At 34.3% G+C, this 20,916-nt stretch overlaps 1 protein-coding gene across 7 annotated transcripts; it reads right to left on the bottom strand.

The window, feature by feature from the left end:
- Positions 1-2,615: 2,615 nt before the first annotated feature.
- Positions 2,616-20,625, bottom strand: LOC125648777 (inositol hexakisphosphate kinase 3-like). 7 transcript variants are annotated; one of them, XM_048875772.2, is made up of 6 exons: positions 20,517-20,625; positions 14,268-14,463; positions 11,540-11,684; positions 8,311-8,399; positions 7,733-7,908; positions 2,616-5,628 (listed from the first exon to the last, which is right to left on the bottom strand). In XM_048875772.2, exons 1-6 carry the CDS (start codon positions 20,517-20,519, stop codon positions 5,206-5,208), a joined length of 1,032 nt encoding a protein of 343 aa, XP_048731729.1. In that variant the 5' UTR covers positions 20,520-20,625; the 3' UTR covers positions 2,616-5,205. The 7 variants fall into 7 exon arrangements, with proteins under 7 accessions (XP_048731729.1, XP_048731731.1, XP_048731735.1 ...); XM_048875774.2 differs by lacking the exon at positions 20,517-20,625 and adding an exon at positions 19,781-19,936; XM_048875778.2 differs by lacking the exon at positions 20,517-20,625 and adding an exon at positions 19,710-19,788.
- Between the last annotated feature and the right edge of the window lie 291 nt (positions 20,626-20,916).

The following is a 20,916-nucleotide window of genomic DNA, read 5'->3' as shown; positions in this document are numbered from 1 at the left end:
CTTGAATATTTTCAAAAATGAAATTTATTTTCTTAATAATACATGTAATGTCCACATCCGTCATTATACCGTTTACACTTTGAAAGATTGCAAACAATAGTGCCTATAACATGAATATTTTAACAATATACTGCAAGAACAACTATTTTTCAATAATTCAAAATCACCAACTAGTTACAAGGTAACATGGACAATCATCACTAGTGCATTGTCTTTAAATGATGGAATATCAGGGTTGCAAATTCGCTAGGTCCACACGAAGAATTCGCCGACACTGCATGTAAACGCTTTGAGAAAATATTGTTGGCAAACCCATAATTATCATAGAGAAATTGATTTGAACTCCAAGTGACCCATCTACCAATGATAATCTTTACCTGCGCTTCATTCAGAGTGAATATAACGAGCAGTGATCAATCTCATAAATACCAGAATGGATACACAATTAATAGTAGTGCAAACATGGACCCCTGGACACAGAAAAGGTGTTTATATGATGTCGGCTTTATTATTTTTCAGGAATTCAATATCTGTCTGCACATCACGGCAGAACTAAAATAAAATAACATAATATTATCGAAGTAATGATAGACGGTGGCGTGGGTTGGGTGACCTAGCTAAGGTGACCTTGAGATAGTACAGAGATTGCAACTCCCTGTGTGAGCAATCGTTAATGGTGCTTCATTTTGTAGTGATAATTCAGTGATGGTAAAGTACATAAAATACACACCATTTGAGAGAGAGAGAGAGAGAGAGAGAGAGAGAGAGAGAGAGAGAGAGAGAGAGAGCTCTGTAGTTAAAATATTTATGCCTCAAAAATATTTTTGCGTTAAACAGTTCTCATTCATAATCTAATCAACATAATGCCTATTCAATCAAATTTAGTCCATTTTGAATTTCAAATTATCAAGTATGCACTCGAACAAATGAAGTAGAAAAAGTTATTTTATTCGTAAAACCCAGGAGCATCCAAGACCTCAAAGCGGCCACCAGACCCTTTGCCGTACTTTGTGTACACTTCATATTCTTTCTAGCTATGCGCCTGGAGTTCATAGATAGTTTATATTAAATCCAAAAGAATTTCTGGCGCAAGCGCGTCCAGCGATTAAAAATGCAGTTTCCAAAATTGAATTAAGACCATGCTTTGTAAATGAGCAATTTATTTCTTACATGACAGAATTAGGGGAACATGAAACTCTTTACCGCTTGAGCTTAGAGGAATGTATCCCTGTGCTTTGAACGCGATCACCTTGTAAAATGGAGAATGGTACTTGTACATATTATACAACCTGTCAATGGGTCAAATGCTGCCTGACGTATTTCATACCAATTGTTATTTCTTTACTCGTTGACTTTTGGCTACGGATTACTCCGTTTACATTATCAAGATATCGGGCTCACGGCGGGTGTGATCGGTCAACAAGGGATTCTTTCTCCTTCTGGGCACCTGATCCCACTACTGGTATCGTCGAGGATCCGTGTTTGCCCAACTCTGAATTTGTATTGCTTATAGGAATCATGAGATTGATCAGTGTTCGCTATATTCCTTTTCATTAAAGTCTGTGACATATTCATTCAACTTAATCATTCCAAACTATTACTTGCTGTTGTTCTGTTTGTTTTTCACTCTCTTTTTGCTGCCTACTTCTTGTCACAGCATCAATTTTATGATTTTTAAAATTATTTATTCATTATTTATGATATCCTTACTTAGTCCCCCTATTTTTTTTCACGTTTTTCTATACTTCAATACCAGATTATATTGATTTTTTATTTTATTCAATCTTCATATAATTTTATGTTTATTTTTGGTTACTTTTTAATTTTACAACATATTGTCACAATCAGAGGGAGATTATGGAGATTATATATATATATATATATATATATATATATATATATATATATATATATGCGAATTTTCAGTACCTATTTGTGATTATTTAGTGCTTTATATATATATATATATATATATATATATATATATATATGCGAATTTTCAGTACCTATTTGTGATTATTTAGTGCTTTATATATATATATATATATATATATATATATATATATATATAAAAGGAGAAAAATATGCACTTCCGAAATATATTCAAATCACTAGCGCTTTCTTGATTTGAACATCCATCCTCAGGTGAATACAAATATTGAATAATATATATAATGTATACCATAATAATAATACCTATTCAATATTTGTTTTCACTTGAGGATGGATGTTAAAATCCAGAAAGCGTTAGTGATTTGAATATATTTTGGAACTGGTTTCCTGCTTTTTTATTTAATTATTTTGACTGTGTGATATCAGCTCTTCTATATATATATATATATATATATATATATATATATATATATATAGAGATAAAAAATAAAAAAAAAAAGACACGAAGACGTTTAGTAAAGCTTTAGCGCTTTCATTTCAAATCTTCAGACGCTTTAAAGTTAGTAACATAGCGACGTTACGTCACAAACAGCGGATTATTATTATTAAAATACACACACACACACACACACACACACACACACACACACACACACATATATATATATATATATATATATATATATATATATATATATATTGATGAATGATAATGATTTAACTTTCAACGGTATATAGCATTTATTATCAACAAATACATACATGTACAATATATAAAAGGTTTCATAAAAAAATAGTCCTCTTTTTTAATGAACACTTCCTTAATCAAGATTCTGTGAGTTACCTGTAAGAGTCCACTGCTCTTTTGCAATGTTGAAGAAACACGTGGACATGACGATCTAACGGGTGACATAAGTATGCAATATTGTGATATGTCGCCCAGATTGTTCTCGGAAACCGTGGCTTTATTGAACACTAGATAATTTATTGTGCGTCAAAATAGTTACGGGGAGAGAATATAGATATTTAAGAGGTGGGGTAGAACAAGTCCATAAAATAATGGCCAAGGAATGTTACAAAGTCGTCATACTTTACCAGGATGGTAAATATTTCATCAGGTCGTCACACTTTAAACGGACGGTAAATATTTCATCAGGTCGTCACACTTTAAACAGACAGTAAATATTTCATTAAGTCGTCACACTTTAAACGGATGGTAAATATTTCATTAAGTCGTCACACTTTAAACGGATGGTAAATATTTCATAAGGAAACACGTAAGGAAAGAAGTTGGGTGATAACACTTATCGTTATCCAAAAGAGAGAGAGAGAGAGAGAGAGAGAGAGAGAGAGAGAGAGAGAGAGAGAGAGAGACTCAGGGGTCCAGTACTCAGTATCCACTGGAATAAATAAATGTACTGAACACGACTAAAAGATAATTCGAAAGTAAGGTTAGCATATTAAAATGAAAGTGAACAATGATTCGTTCAATACATTATCAATAATATACATGAAGTTATCAAAACGGATTTTGTCTTCATATGCAAGAAAAATAAGTTGTCTGTGGTCAATACTTTAGATTGATATATACACACATTGTCATGCATTCGTTACGCAAAGGGAACCTTCATAAACTCTACTTCAACCATTAAAATAAAGAGGGCTAAACTGAATTTTGAAGATACAACAACAAAATGAACCTGGAAGTATAAACACGATATTATTCATTGCATGTATTAGATAGAGGTCAGGGAAAATCGTTTTCTTTTGAAAGGATGTCCATGCTTGGTTAATTGCATTCCTATTCTAAATGAAAAATATTATGGTAGATGATCAGGTCTGATACACACCATACAATACTAGTATCTATTACACACTATGCAATACATATTACACACAATGTAATATATATTACACACCATGCAGTATCTATTACAAACCATGCAATATCTATTACACACTATGCAATAACTATTACACACTATGCAATATATATTACACACTATGCAATATATATTACACACCATGCAATAACTATTACACACAACGCAATAACTATTACACACCATGCAATAACTATCACACACTATGCAATATATATTACACACCATGCAATATCTATTACACACTATGCAATATATATTACACACCATGCAGTATCTATTACACACTATGCAATACATATTACACACAATGTAATATATATTAGACACCGTGCAGTATCTATTACAAACCATGCAATATATATTACACACTATGCAATATATATTACACACCATGCAATAACTATTACACACTATGCAATATCTATTACACACCATGCAATAACTATTACACACTATGCAATATCTATTACACACTATGCAATAACTATTACACACTATGCAATATATATTACACACCATGCAATAACTATTACACACCATCCAATATCTATTACACACCATGCAATATCTGATACACATCATGCAATATATATCAATATTGGTTCATTAGAAATACGGTTTTAAACTTTCTGAGTATGCGTGTTATCTCAAGGTTCTTACTGTAATACTATGGTTTTATAAAAAATACGTAAATCTGGTTTAAATTGTAAAAAGATGTGTAAATTGCATACTGAATGACACAAATAAAAATAGAACTGTACATATGTCAATACATTGCACTGCACATAGATTTTTGAATGACAAACAATTTCTTATAAATATCAGATATGTGAATCTCTTAGAAACACTTTATAAAATGTTTTTGTAGAAGAACATGTACCAAAAGTATACAATTTTTTCAATCAATATGCGTCAAAAATATCCATAGCACCGTGTTCATGATGAAAAGAGTAGGTTTCTAAATTAGCAATACTAGGGGAAAAAAAGCACATATAAGCGAATTTTAGGCACTTTCCAGAAAAAAAAAGAATATGAAACTTGGAAATTTGACTTGAAACGTTACATCAGGCCTAACTAGTACAATTCAATATCATTGTTTAATTTCATATATATTGCACAAAAAATAAAACAAATATGGGTATGAAATGTATAGCTACTATACATATTGCCAAAAAAAAATGTTTGAATCTTTTGTTGATAAGGAAACCGAAGTGGTGTATAATTATAAAGTCAAAATCGTACGTCAATGAATTATACATGTACATAGCAATTATTTATCAATCATTCATGCAATGAAAAACCCTGATTACCAGCAAGTATCAAAATAGTTACAAATATGTAAAAAGCACAAATAATGGAATTCTTATCAAATTAAGTCTAAATATCACCTTTAACAGGAATGAGGTGAAAACATTATTTTATACTTTTACAAAAACTCTTCCAACAAACTTATCAGACTTTTTATGCCAAAGCGAATTCCGGCCTTGGATGTGATATCTTCATTTGAGCAGTTGGAGGTTTCAATCGCATTGGCGAAGTCAATCAGTCGAACATCGTTAATGCACGTTTGAATGTCTAGAAGAGGTTTGTTGTGTACATCCCTGGCAAGAGTACTATCGCCTTCATAGAGTATCAAAAGTGAACACGAAAACAGTTTGAAGGCACGTTGCGTGTCTAACGCGACTAGCATATGACGTAGTTTAGTTATAATGGACGTTATCGCGTCCTTCCTTAACGAAAACCCATCGTGGAAGAAATTCATCATTTCGTCTCTGACACCATTTTTATCCAGTCCACGTCCAAAATATTTGTCATGTGATATGTAACTTTTGCTGTCGTTTTTATAAACCTGCAAAAAAGTGGGGGTGGTTTTTTTTTAAAATAAGACGATGGTAATATCTTCAACAATTTTTAAAAAATTCATTGAATGAACCAAAACGAAAAACTAATTCAAACAAAGAACAACAAAAAGAACAATATCGCTCACCTGAGTCAACTTGACCTTATCGTTATTCAAGGTCAACACCAAAATTTAAAAAGGTCTTGTCATAAAGAATCTATATAAGCAATATGAAATCCCCACATTAAAAAGTTCAGAAGATATTTAAAAATAGGTAAGTTTTTAGAAAAGTTCCTGATATACTTAATAGGTTATGTTTTCTTAAAAGCAGGTCAAACTCAAAGTTCAGGGTCAACGAACATGATATAAAATGAAATGTCTTGCCATAAGAAATTTAAATACAAGATAGCTCGGAACATGTAAAACTTTGACCCTCTATTTGTAACTCCACCCTACTCCCGGAACCCATGATTTTAACAAACTTGAATCTACACTATGTCAGAAAGCTGTCATGCAAATTTGAACTTTCCTGGTCCAGTGGTTCTTGAGAAGAAGAATCTTAAATGACCCCACCCTATTTTTGCATTTCTAGGTCACCTGAGTCACTCAGATGACCTAATGCTATCCGTTTTCGTCCGTCGTCGTGCGTTAAAATTTAAACATTTTAAACTTCTGTTAAACTACTTGGCCAACTTTGACCAAATTTATTGTGTAGCATCTCTAAGAGAAGGAGAGCTTAAATTGTGAAATTCATGACCCCTACCCCCAAGGGCCATGGATTTTGGGTATAAGCTGTAAAAATTTATACAATCTTTAAAAATATTCGTCTCTACTCCTGAGCACCTAACAGATAGAGTACATGGTTATAATGAGTCAGGGTGCCTCTACCAAAATAGTGAAAATCTTGGCCCCAGGGTCAAGGGTTGTGATGTTACGGTGTGGGGCTCTATTGCATGACTTCTCTGATACTGGGTATCTAGCAGACAAACTAAGTACATTAATTTGATGACCAAGGATTGTCTCTGCCAAAATTGTAAAATGCATGGCTCCTGGGTCAAGGGTTTGGGTCCTTGGGCAGGGCCAATACGGCCATATAGTGAAAAGGCATTAAATCTTAGAAAATCTTCTCTTCCGCCATATACATTTGAGAAAAACCAAATGCATGTCAGATTATGATGCATGAATCTCTCTATCTAAATTGTGAAATTCATGGTTCCTGGTACAGGGTTAAAGCCCTAAGACAGGGCCAATGATAGAAAATCTTCTTCTCTACTGCCATTTACATATATATGAGAAAAACTAAATGCGTGAATATGATGATGGAATATGATGAAGTTCTCTACTAAATTGTAAAATACATGGCTCTTGGGTCAGTGGTTTAGGCTCTTGGGCAGGGTCAATATGGCCACATACTAAAATGTGTAAAACTGAAAACAAAAAAATTTAAAAATCCCATTTTCAGTCATGAGAGATAAATTAAATGTATGGTTATGATCTCTGTAATGTCCTCTTCTTAAATTGTGAAATTCATGGGTCCGGATTTTTTTTAGGGGGAGGGGGATGTCAAAATGATTTATGTTTCAAAATTTCCTTTTTCTTTATTAAATGAATATGAATTGTGTGCATATTTTGTAAGAAAATTAATATATGCACAAAGGATTCCATATTGAGACTTAAATGCAAATATGAGACTCCTTGTATGGGCTATGATACTCAGGTGACCGTTAAGGCCCGTGGGCCTCTTGTCGTGATTACGGTCCTTTCATTTCAACAAACTTGAATCCCCTGCACCCATGGATGTTATGTACTACGTTTGATTGAAATTGGACCAGTGGTTCTGAAGAAGATGGAAATGTGAAAAAATTAAGGACGGACAGACAGACGACGGACAAAACGTGATCAGAATAGCTCATTTAAACTTTCAACTCAGGTAAGCTAAAAATAAACTAAAACAAAAACAAGCTGGTTATCATACGAAATTATTACGATTAAATGATTTTAAAGTGACCAAACTGAATACATATGACTGAAACTGGCGGTCTTGTTTCGAAAAGAGTGACCGTGATGAAAGTTCTTTCAATAGAGAAAAGAAATGTATGCATTCGGGGTGTACCTGGATGCCACACATTCGAAAGCCAAGTGAAGCGGAAGTTGTAGACATCCATCTTTCTTCCAGCATCCTCTTTTTCGTCTCCGAGGCATCACGTGACATGTGATTGGTCCCCATTTTGAGATCCATGACAGAAGGGTAGCGGTACGGTGCAACCAGGTTCTCCAGCATTATGAATTCTGATGTGAGTTCAGAAGATATAGAACAATTGTCAAATTAGAGGTGTTGATAAATTCATATTCACATCCTATGGTGTTACAATGCAATACAAGTATCTATAAATCGACCTTTGAAACTATGAATTACAAAACAGTGTGTCTATTGAATATAATATTAAATAGTTGTGTCATAGGGATATAAAACAATTGAAGCATGGCGTAATTCATGAATTACCCTAGGATGCCATTATTTACACTTTTACTTCTCGAACTCGTTTGGATCTTAATGTTATCGATTTGAACTGAAATGCAGTCTTCAAGGTTGAAACGTAATTCAGCCCCCCCCCCCCCCCCCCCCCCCCCCTCCCCCCATGTAAAGCAAACGATGTTTATGTTGATATAACGATCTCATATGAAGGATACGCTGTACTTTTCCCTCTCGCCAGTAGCCATATCTATCGATCTGACGTCGAATACACTCATCGCTCCAGGTTCGTAAATTCTCAGCTTCACTGTAAACAAATAGAAATAGAATTTAAATCTTTTGTTCAAATAGGGACGTTACCTGCTGTACTTGAAGTGTCATGAATTTTGATCAATGTATGTTGCTTACAGCTGTAGTAGTGAGGGTTCTTCATCGCACCAACGCCTATCGTGAAAAAAGACCGAAGTTTTTAAGGTCATACCCCCAAAGACCCGTAACTTTCGTTTCTGTAGCATGTGGCACATGATAAAAAACACCCAATCACTCACTACCTATGATAAACGTTTGTTTAGATTTGCTGCAGCCGCCGGGGTACACAATTGAACCTGTGACTTGCGTGCTGCAGCCGCCGGGGTACACAATTGAACCTGTGACTTGCGTGCTAAACGCGTTCCTTAATTACCTGGCTACTCGCTTTACACACTCTAACATTTTATCATTTTTACTACAAGGGAAGACCGTTATAACGATCCACACATCAAGGAAAGAAACGCAGAAAACTAATAGGTATGAAATATCATCAAAGTAAATATAATGTATATACGATTTTGACATTTGAGAGATTTGACCTCTAATCAATGGCATTGTTTTTAGGTTGTAGAATTAAGCATAGATGCAGAAATATGTAGCTTTCTGAAAAAATATTGGAACAGACCAAAGAGCTACATGTATAGATCCACCCCCTTAAAGAGCTACATGTATAGATCCACCCCCTTAAAGAGTTACATGTATAGATCCACCCCCTTATACAAACACAAGTATATTGGGAAAATTTAACATTAAATTTAGAGACAGCGATGTAACAGTACAGCATATAAGGCCTCAACTGTGTGCGGCTCTCTGGCCTGTCAGGACTTGTTCCCCGGCGAAATCTGCAGCTAAATCAAGCATCCTTGACCTTCAAAGAATGCCTGGAGGTCATCGTATCACCGGCTGACTGATGATGTAAAACTAAGGCATTAATCTTAGGAATTCGTTGTTTTGAACATGAAATGTGTTGACATAGGTGACAGGATCGTAGGGAGAACGATTTACCGCCTAGAGAAGGAAATTTGAACCTTTTCATAACTTTTAAAAAAAATTGTTTTTAACTTCCCTCTTTCAAGGATGAAATAAACAATGTACAAGATTTCAATTGTATCTGCGGAAATATTTGAAACATTATGAAATTCAGCAACAAGGGAACGGGATTTGTTGCTGATCTAAAGCTTCTAAAGATCTAAATTTAAAGTCAAATTGTCAAAAACACACCCGGAAAAAGAATCAGTTCACTATACCTCTACCACACGTCAGCTGAAAATAAGCTGTATCTTATATTTGAAAAGTTTTCAGATAATAATGCACTACCTTTTTTATTGAATTAATTTGGCAAAGCAGTGTCCTTGTACAAAATAATCAAGAGATCAAATTGTCGTTACAACATGTTACATGTACATCCTAAGTTAAAACGTGGTAAGGAAATATTATCTCTCGCAAAATAGTTTATTCCTTGTGAAATTTGTATGCTTGTTAAATGAAAAGAAAGTATATTATTTGTCACGAAATCCATTCATGTCATTAACCAAGTGTTAAGATAGGATTAACGAAGACAATGCCTTAAGATATTCCAGTTGGTCCAGTTATTGATTTTCACCTTCGTTCAGGAATGCTTACAAAGTTATATCAAACCAACATCGGATTTCGGAAGTAGTTACCACAGCACGTATTTCAGAAGTAGTTACAACAACATTTCGTATTTCAGAAGTGGTTAACATAACACCAAATATTTCATAAGTGGTTACCACAACATTTCGTATTTCAGAATTAATACTCATAAATTCTTTATAAGGCGTTTAAAGGGGATTAGCTGTCATATTGTCACCGAAATTTGAATTAAATGAAAATTGCTCTATATTATAAATTTAAGTAATAACACCAGTATTTAATTATTTCAAACACCTTTTTTCTTTAACCTCAAAACGGGCACCTGAATATGTGATTTTGGTGATTGAATAATTATTGTCTTGCTTACGACAACACTATTTCTTTACACTAAAAGCGGTTTCTCTTGTTTTTGTACAAAATAAATGTTTTTATTAATTATTAATATATATGTCCATGCCATTGAGAGATTTTGAGAAAAAATGATTGCCATCACTTTCACAGCTATTAAATACCCCTTTAAAAACTATTACACACACATACATACACACACACAAACACGCTGTAGCTGGATAGTGATAGCAGATACAGAGATATCCCAAAAGAGAAAATGTATGCTGAAATTCATGCTAGCCTAGTGTCTGGCAGGGTCCAATCCAAAAGCTGACATACTTAGTAACTATGTAGAATTAAACTGGCAGATTTGTAGTCACTCGCAAAGATTATGGAAAGATAATTTTGTATCAAACTTTCAGATGGTGATTCTAAACAAATCATTATACCTCGGTATGAAAATTCTATGCAACGCGTAATCTGATTGGTTTAGAAAGTCACGTGCAAGGGAGGGTGAAACTTCATATCTCTCAATCGGATCACGCGCTTCATCCTTTTCCGTAACCGGTAAGAAGACTATTTGCGGTTACGGAAATAGCCGATTAGTTACAATTGCATATCTACCTCAAACATAATATCTCCTCCATCATATTTTCACCCCCTTCGACAACCTCGTGCATTTTCCATAAATTTTACGTCAAGATAAGTATAATTTATTGTAATGTCACAATAAATCCCAGTCATTAATTCCATGACACAAAAGGAATTTGTTTATATGCGGGTTTCTCGTGTACACAGTTAAATCACCTGGTTTTGGTTAATACAAAAACAAACAAGTAAATCAGTATTCAAAGAGAATGGAAATACAAGAAATGGTTATCATATGTATTTCGTTGTTTATACCTTATAATACGTTGACGCCGCGGTGTTACCGTTAGGGCGATCTCAGCTACATACAATGTATAAATGAGTGGATGGACTCCAATTTCAAATGCATTTTTGTAGTCTTGCTTTGTTTAGGTATAATAAACAATTTATTCCATGAATGTTCGGGAGATATGAAGATGTAGTCACCCAAGAAAAATCATATTCCTCGAGGGCAACATGATTTTTCTTGGGTGAATATATCTTCATATCTCCCTCACTATCATGCAATAAATGTACAATATACCATGGCTGTATAGGCAACCCTACCTTGCAGAGTTGTTGTCTTTGATCAAGGAAATTTTGTCTGGGAGATCGCCATTTGTCTCCTGCAGAGTGCTCATGAAACCTTTGGGAACTTCTCCTTGAAATGTCACGTTGCCATTATCGCTGTCACACTTAATGTTGATCACCCCTGTATAAGAAAGTGTCATATACTATCACAGTCACACCTTATATTAACCACCCCCGTATAATAAAGTGTCAGATACTATCACAGTCACACCTTATGTTGACCACCCCTGTATAAGAAAGTGTCAGATACTATCACAGTCACACCTTATGTTGACCACCCCTGTATAAGAAAGTGTCAGATACTATCACAGTCACACCTTATGTTAACCACCCCTGTATAAGAAAGTGTCACATACTCACTCTGTACGTTACTTAAGGTGGGGTTACGGGAGGTTTTTTTATATACATGTATGTCCTATTTTACTTGGGGTGGGGTTACGGGAGGTATTTTTTAAATGTCCTATTTTACTTGGGGTGGGGTTACGGGAGGTATTTTTTAAATGTCCTATTTTACTTGGGGTGGGGTTACGGGAGTTTATATATATATGTGTGTGTCCTACAGCTTTATGTTTATGTGCATCCACAATACCATGGTAACTGATTAGGATTTGAATGATTATCGTGAATTCTGTAGTTGCTACACACTACTGCACCGTCAATACAAATTTACAATATAACATGACGGAAATGTACGCCAGTTTATAGTGGTTTTGACGTTTTTAAATTTCACATCGGTAGAAACCTTTCAAACTGAACCTTATATAAGGTTCATGGGCCACATCGCTCACTTGGGTCACCTAAACCCTGCCATTGTTCAGCTGTTGTGATTTTTTATCTATCTTTATACCCATGGAACATTTTGACCCCACATTGTGGCCCCAACGTAGCCTCAAAGGATCACAACATAACTGAAAATGAATTCACATATTAACACAAGAGCTCCCTCAACACCAATATGACTAACATAATCTTGCTGTTCTGGATAAAACGAAGATCACAATGCCATAGATCATAGTATAATATGAGAGATCTTGTCATAAGAAATCTATATACAAAACATGAAAGCTCTATCTTAATTGACTAGGTCAGATTTTAATTAAAAGTAGGCCGAAACTTCAAGGTCAAACACCAAAGTATGACAAGACAAGGTCTTGTCATAAAGAATTTATATACAAAATATCCTTGAATAGTTCAAGAAATATTGAATAGGTCAATTTTTTTTTTTAAAGTATGTCAAACTCAAAGTCCAAAAGATCAAAAATCATTATGTCACAAAGTCTTGTCATAAAGAATCTATATACAATATGAAAGCCCTATCTAAACTAGTTCCGGATATATTTGATAGGTCAAAGTAGGTAAAACTCCGAGTTCAAGGTCACAAGGCCAAAGGACATGAAATGAAATGAAAAGTCTTGGCATAAGAAATTTATATAAAAGATATGAAAAATCCACCTTGAATAGTTCAGGATATATTGAATATGCCAAATTTTTTTAATACTAAAAGTAGGTCGAACTTCCAGGTTAAGGTAAAAGATCACACACACAATTGCCTTGCCGTAAAGAATGTATAAATGTGAAAGCCCTATCTTAAGGTAACTCACTACACCAAATCACAAGATGGCGATTTAAATGTTTTGTGAAATTATTTGTATCCATCGACTTGTGTGTCCATCATCGTAGCTCAGTGGTTAAAGCATCAGACTGATGAATCGCAGATCGCCAGGAGCTTTTGTTCATGAAATAATTTTTTTTTTAAATCATGCATGTATGTTTTGATCCAGATCTAGAATAACTAATTTTTTGCTCCTTGACATATGTTCTTATTACATACCATCATATATTTTATGATTAAATCATTTCGTGATGATTTGATAAAATCTTTCAAGGTGTAGCTACCTTAAATAGTTCAAGAGAATTTTTTAAAATGATTTTTTCTATATATATATATCAGCATATGCAACTTTGACTTTCCTATTGTTGCCCCATCCTAACCGCGGGAACCATGATTTGAACAAATTTGAATCTGCACGATGTCAAGAAGCTTTCAGGTAAACTTGAACTTTTCTAGGCCAGTGGTTCTTGAGAATAAGTTTTTAAAGATTGTCCCTGTATATTTGTATGTATAACTTTGATCCCCTATTGTGACATGACCCTTCATTTGAACAAACGTGAATCCCCTTCACCCAAGGGTAATTTGCACCAAGTTTGATTGAAATTGGTTCAGTGGTTCTGGAGAAAAAGATGAAAATGTTAAAGGTTTAAGGACAGACGGATGGACAGACGACAGACAAAAGGTGATCAGAAAAGCTCATATGAGCTTTCAGCTAAGGTGAGCTATAAAGTAAATTCGTCTGAAGAGGAATTAAATCGTCGTTACAAAAAAGGATTATTGCAACATCAATATCTTTAGGATGGAAAGACTGTTGTAAACGTAAGCAATTGTACACTTTAGAGGTACATGACCTATCAAAGCTAAGTTAAGCGACTTAGCGAAACTATTCATAAATGATTGCCAAAGGTATTGTAAAAATTGGTTGCCGATTAGTTTTTAAAGCGAAGCAAATTTCATTTAGTATCATAGGTTGTGTATTTTTAACATGCATGTAAAACAAACATATCTGTAAAAACACAGGTAAGAGGTATTTAAATTCTGATGCATTTAATTTGACACACTTTATAGATAAAACACTTGACAACTTCATACCTCTGTAAAAAGGAACAAATCCTTGGAGTCCCTCCGGTAATTTTCTGTAAAACATCACCTCGTTCTCTTGGTATGGCTTGCATACCACATTTGGGGTGACCTGCAGAACGCACGTGTGACCTCCGACCTGATGAACAAAAGGGGTCACGGTCACAATATCTAAATCCGACTCGCCCATTTGCTCAATCTCAGGCATCTGGAAAAAAAATGTTTCGCACTTTATTTACATGTAGACATGTATATTATGTATTAAACTGTCAATTCGATAACATTTGTACGACATTAATACAACGGACAGACTGTAAATAATAAGCAACACATGTCAGAAGTCCTCTGCTTAAATCGATCCTTAATAAAAAAAAAAATTAAAAAAAACAGCACTAATACCCATCACGGTAATGACATTTCTAGAAACCGTACGAAGGTTTATCCAATTTAAATACAAGTATATTTTTAAATCATAAGAACACACTTAATTTTAAACTGTCAATTCGATAACATTTGTACGACATTAATACAACGGACAGACTGTAAATAATAAGCAACACATGTCAGAAGTCCTCTGCTTAAATCGATCCTTAATAAAAAAAAAATTAAAAAAAACAGCACTAATACCCATCACGGTAATGACATTTCTAGAAACCGTACGAAGGTTTATCCAATTTAAATACAAGTATATTTTTAAATCATAAGAACACACTTAATTTTATACCGAGGACACACATCGCCAAAGAAAATACTCCCTGCTAACACTCGATCAGTGACTGCAGAATTAAATCATTGAACTTGTTTACAGCTCTCACAAACAGTAATACGACGAAAACTTTCAGGCCGCATTAATATTCTTTTCAGCTTACTTCATTTAATCGAAATATTTTGTCTTTAATAAAATATCTTTCCTTGTTAATAAACAACATTTGTTTAACCTAACAACTTACCCTAAATACCTTTCTTTACCTTTCCGTTGCTTATTAAACTTTAAAGTCCGTTTAGAAATCATAATCAATGTGTTTACGTTCCGCGTGAGTGGGTCATTGCATTCAGAAAACCATACCTGTATTATCTAAATTGTATGAGTCAACGAGTAATTGCATAATCCGTTTAGTAATATGTATTCTAATTAATACAAGCCCACGACGTAAACAACAACAAAAAGACTATTCAAAATAAGGTATCACGGAAAAATACAGTAATTGATTTTATACTAAAACGTTCAGACAAGCTGACGGCAAGACAAGACCGAGGGACTGAGATGAATACCTGTACATTAGCAATTAAGCAAACATGAAAGTAGAAATGTGGAAGGGTCCATGGAATTACGGATTTTCTTTTTTTAAAAGTGGGTTGACACACTTGGTAGTAACTTAGTAACGAGTTCATAAATCAATTTTGCTATGGGTGAAATAAAATGCACTGAACGATAAACACACGTCAAGCAATCTCCAGTGGACTCAATCGACCTAATTATGACAGAAAATGTTGAAAAAGAGACCTTTCTCCTTTAAATTGCAATGTGCCATGACCTGAATTTTTTTTTTTTTTTACTTTCATGCTTTATTAAACACGTAAGATAAATAACGAGCTTCGTCTGACTATGGAATGAAAATGAAAATTTCTCTTTAGATTCAGTTTTAATGATTATATCATGCATTCCAGTCCCATTCATACTTCATATATTTCAAAGAGAAAATCTAGTTCGTGTTTTCCCGGTTAGAATTCAAATAGATATATAACATATATATTTGGGGAGGGGGTGTTACAACGTTTATATATAATATATTTCATTGTTTCAATTAAACACTGCGACCGGGGGCAAGTTTTCACAACAAAGACAGGGTTAGGATTCAGATACTGATAGAGAGGACAGGTTCTTTTCATATTCCCCATCCCAGTATGTACATATTGTAACACATTGTACAGGTAAATATCCGTGTGCCTGAGAGATCCCGCGAAAAGTTGCAATTGGTTCTAGAGACATAGATCCACTGCTAGGAAATTCGTCTCTGCAGCGGACGGCTCTTTAGCGAACTGGCACTTGTGTTGTTACACGAGACCCATGCTAATGACAAATGTGTTCATGAAGCACTCCAAAAAACCTAACACCGGAAATAAGGTGTGGTTAATTAACATAGTTCTGTGTTACACAAAACGCTATTTTACACTACACCTCTAGCAGTTCTTCACCTTACACCCTTCATCAGGAATACGTGTAAAGTACATTCATGTAGTAATGAAACGACTTACTGTAGACGGCGTCCCGTACTCATACATGTTAGTCATACACTCTGTAGAATATGAAGTCAAGTGTGAGATGACGATTATTTTGTAAATAACACTGTGTTCCATTTAAGCAGAGTCTGCTATATGTAATGCACCGATGCATGAAAACGTGAAGATCACGAACAGTGATCAATCGCATACATCTTATAAAGAATTATATACATTCAAGATGAAGAGTGGGGCCAAACACGTGTCCCTGGAAACAACAGGTGCCAAGGATGTGTCTCCTTGTATTCAGTGACATACACCCACATACACTCTCATACACTCACATACACTCACATACACTCTCATACACTCTCACACACTCACATACACTCTCTACATACAATACACGTTATTTAGTTCTGCCCCTCCCCCCCCCCCTCCTTCCATATTCTACGATCGATACAAAACATGATTAGAGACAGTACTGAATGACAAGGCTGCTTTCTGGTTTTTTAAAACGATAACTAAGCTAGAAAATGGAAATGTCAGGTCTGTTCCCTCGAACTTTAACTTCATATATAAATTCACCGTTTTCAAATTTTGAAGATTTTACAAAACCAAATATATTCATATAGCCATATATTCTTACAACTGAATTATTGGGAATTCCGTCACTCTGATTCAATCCCTATGCAAAACGTTTACGTCATTCGGCGTAGAAAATTCTCAGTATGGATATATACATTGTATATGGACACAATATATCACAATAGCGAAATCAACTGGATAAAGGTATATATATAAACTCGTATCAACTATTTTCATGTAAACCTCATTACATTATTGACACATCTTCAAATTATCCTGTTATCAACAATCACATTTTTGTACGCCTTGACCTTTGTATTTGGGAGAGGGCATACATAGGCCTGTTGCCCGGTCCTTTTGAGTTTCTCAACAAAATATTAATTCAATGGCATGGTACGACAGACGGTAAATAAAGAGCAACACGTGTCTGGAGTCATCTGTCTAAATCGATCAATAATAATTTAAAGAAATCATCTGGGTAATAAACTTTCGAGTGTACCGAACAAAGCCTTGTCCCATCTACATACCGGTATATTTCTAAATCACAACAACACAATCTTATTCAGTGTACACGACACCACCCAAAAAATCCTTCATCAAGAAATAACTTGTTTATAGTTCTTAGAGGGAATATGTACCAGTATAAAATGCAATATAGCTAATTGAAAGATAACAAATTTGTCATGTCTACATAATGCCTAAAATGGTAGATATCTTTGATTTCCAATCTTTTTTTTTTTTTTTTTTTTTGTTCTGGGTATTTTCATTTTCCATAATATACAGCAAATGAATTTGATGATGATATCTACTATTACATTTCAACATTACTATACCGCTTTTGTTGTTGGTTTGTCAAGCAAATTGCTGCTTGTCCAATGGGATCCCGGGGTATACTTATCCAATGTGGTGCAGTAACTGCAAAATCGTCCAAATCAGGAATGTTGACAATTTATATTGCTCAAGCTATTGTTCGTTTCGGTCAATATCATGTTTCTTGAATTGACATAATTCCTTACACCAACCAAAATAAGAGTTAGTAAAGTTGAAAAGTGCTGTATTTATACCCGGGACCAGCTTTACTGGATATCATATACCGATAATTTCTATAGATTAAAAAATTTTCACACTCTTGAGTGCCGAAGGAAGCGTTATCAAAGCCCGATATCTGACTTTATCGTATTTATCAGACTGGCCGATCCTTCTAAAGGAGATTAGACGGCTATAAACTGCCGGAATTATGATCAGTGCTAATTCTCGCGGAAGTTATAGGACCTTGAAGTAAGGTCAAAAAGGAGCAAGTTAGATTATGCTTGAAATTCCGTATTGCTGGGCTAAACTTGTGTATGGAAATACAATCATCTAAACTGTTAAAACTAGAAAATCGAAAATAAAAGAAAGAAAAACATTTTAATATTGAAGAAGACACGGTGCTAATTTCCGTAAGAATTAAGAAATTGTGCTTTGTAAAGGTGTAGAATTTTGTGTTCTAAATAATAAATAGGTTCACCAATAATTAATTTCCAAACTAAGAAGTAAGTTTTGGATCATTTAAATTTCTTTCTACACAATTTAAGCATTAAATGCAAAACCATTAGAATCCCTATACATTAGATAGAATGTTCTATCGTTAAAGTGATAATGTCCTACGGACCCGGGCAGCTGTCCCGAAACCCAGTTAGATCCCAACTACCCTATACATGTATGTAGATATATCCATGCTTAACTTATCGTAATTTACTGGGCGATATAGTCATGCATTCTATCATGCATGAATACACAGTATAATTCCTGGCACACGTCTCCCAGAATTCGCAGAATTTCTCAATATTCACAAATTCAGTTAAGACATCATGCCATCCCTAATCCAGTCCTGGAGAAATAAAATCCAGGTTTGATCAATGTGGTGACAATTTTTGAAATTTTGCAATACCATCTCTCCTTGTTTACGTTGGGAATTTTCCATTCATTAATCCACTGATGATAAGAAGTATTATAGACACTCAAAAGGAGAAACTCATTAAATACGGACATAATGTGATCATATTTAGGAGCGGATCAAAGATCTTTTCAACCTACGCGTACGGTTTAGAATGAAGTCCGGTCGGACGTGATGAGTGACGAATGTACTGAATGGACATTTCCTCTAACGTTAGGGACCTTACATATCGTACTTCTTAGTACTAAATAACAATTTTTTTTTTACTGTAAACAGACTGTACACACAACAATACTGTAAACAGGCTGTACACAAGACACGGTACTACAAACAAATACACACACGAATATTTGCGGAAATTGTGACATTTCCGTAAAGAAGTCTTTCCGTGTAAATCATCTTAAAATTTTCATAAAAACCCATCTGTTGGTTTCCTCTTGTAGATTTTACATCATAATGACGAAGCTCAGAAATTTAAAACAATTAAAATGATCAAGACTACAGTAAATGAATAAATAAAACAAACTCTCTCTCTCTCTAGAGAGAGAGAGAGAGAGAGAGAGAGAAGCTGAGATATATATATATATATATATATATATATATATATATATATATATATCAATAAATATGAATAATAAATCAATGGATATAAATGGGCTTTCACTCATGAATAAATAAAAGGAAATTGATCATTACGATGTTTGAGTTACCTTCCTTTAACGCGTATTATTAAACAAACATGGCTCGACAAAAATCACTGCACACTACTACAGATACTCACCAATTTCTGAGAACACAGGGGTGGTTGTAGAATGTGAATGTAAGAATCACATATCTTTTTCTTGTTTACTGCCTGTACGTCATACTATTACGGACTACCCGAGATGTTTACTACCGGAATATAACGCTGTGATTCATTCTGATCACGTGTCTTTTAATCTGGACCAGTACGGTTCAAGAATAATGATGCGTAGGCGGATCTTGCAAGAATCCGGGATACATTTATAGCAAACAAGGAAAATATTCGATCGCTTTATATCGTACTCAATGAGGAAATTATTTAATCGCACAGTTTTCATAATGGTATAGCTCTGGCATACGCTAAGCTGGTTATAGATCTTCTGTCTTATGTTGGGGGAGGGGGGAAGGGATGAGGTATTTATATACTGTACAGTGTAGAACATTTGCATCACGTATGTGTATAATTATGACATTTGATATATTGATATATTTTTCTGAATAACGAAAGCGTAATTTTGAGAATTGAAAAAAAAATAAATAACAATACAGTAGCCTGTTCCTAACAATCTGCGTGGAGGGATCAAAGGAAATTGACCTTCTTGTCGTATTCGTTAAACGTGCAATTGTTTTCTAAGCTATATATAGACCAGGCTACAAGTGCTCGACGTTTTAAATTTATGTCATAAAAAATCTTTCTGAAAACTTACTAATATATGTGCTATAGTTTGTTTACTGAAGGACATTTAAAGTGACTGTTAAACATACAAATTACTTACCATTGTTTGCCATTAAAACTACATTTCGCTTCCTACATTTAAAGTCACCGTTAATATTTTCACCAGGATTATGTCAGCATAATTATATTGGAATGTCATATTTTCCTTTGATATACTGACAAGGAAATAAAGTACCAAGTAAAACTTGTCGACCTTGGTAGTGGCTTTATATTCGTGTAGTTGTGCTTAAAATCATATGACCCCATCTCGACCGCTAATTCTAAGCTGAATGAAATGTTTCATATCTAAAGTATGTAATTTAATTAAAATCAGATACGCTCAAACGCAGAGTATACGGCGCGGATCTAAATAGTCTGATTTTAATTAGATTGCTGAAGTATAAATTATACATGTGCATGTGTTAATTGTGGGAAGAGGGCAGGGAATTACTGATAGATCT

The sequence above is a fragment of the Ostrea edulis genome, chromosome 10 (assembly GCF_947568905.1).
Source record: "Ostrea edulis chromosome 10, xbOstEdul1.1, whole genome shotgun sequence".
Classification (NCBI taxonomy): domain Eukaryota; kingdom Metazoa; phylum Mollusca; class Bivalvia; order Ostreida; family Ostreidae; genus Ostrea; species Ostrea edulis.
This window is presented reverse-complemented; position numbering and strand designations above follow the sequence as displayed.

Excerpts from the sequence above, each read along its gene's own strand:
- LOC125648777 (XM_048875772.2), bottom strand. Across the intron at positions 7,909-8,310 it reads GCGAGAGGGAAAAGTACAGC|AATTCATAATGCTGGAGAAC; the intron begins GTATCCTTCATA and ends AACTCACATCAG. Across the intron at positions 5,629-7,732 it reads TTCGAATGTGTGGCATCCAG|GTTTATAAAAACGACAGCAA; the intron begins GTACACCCCGAA and ends ACTTTTTTGCAG.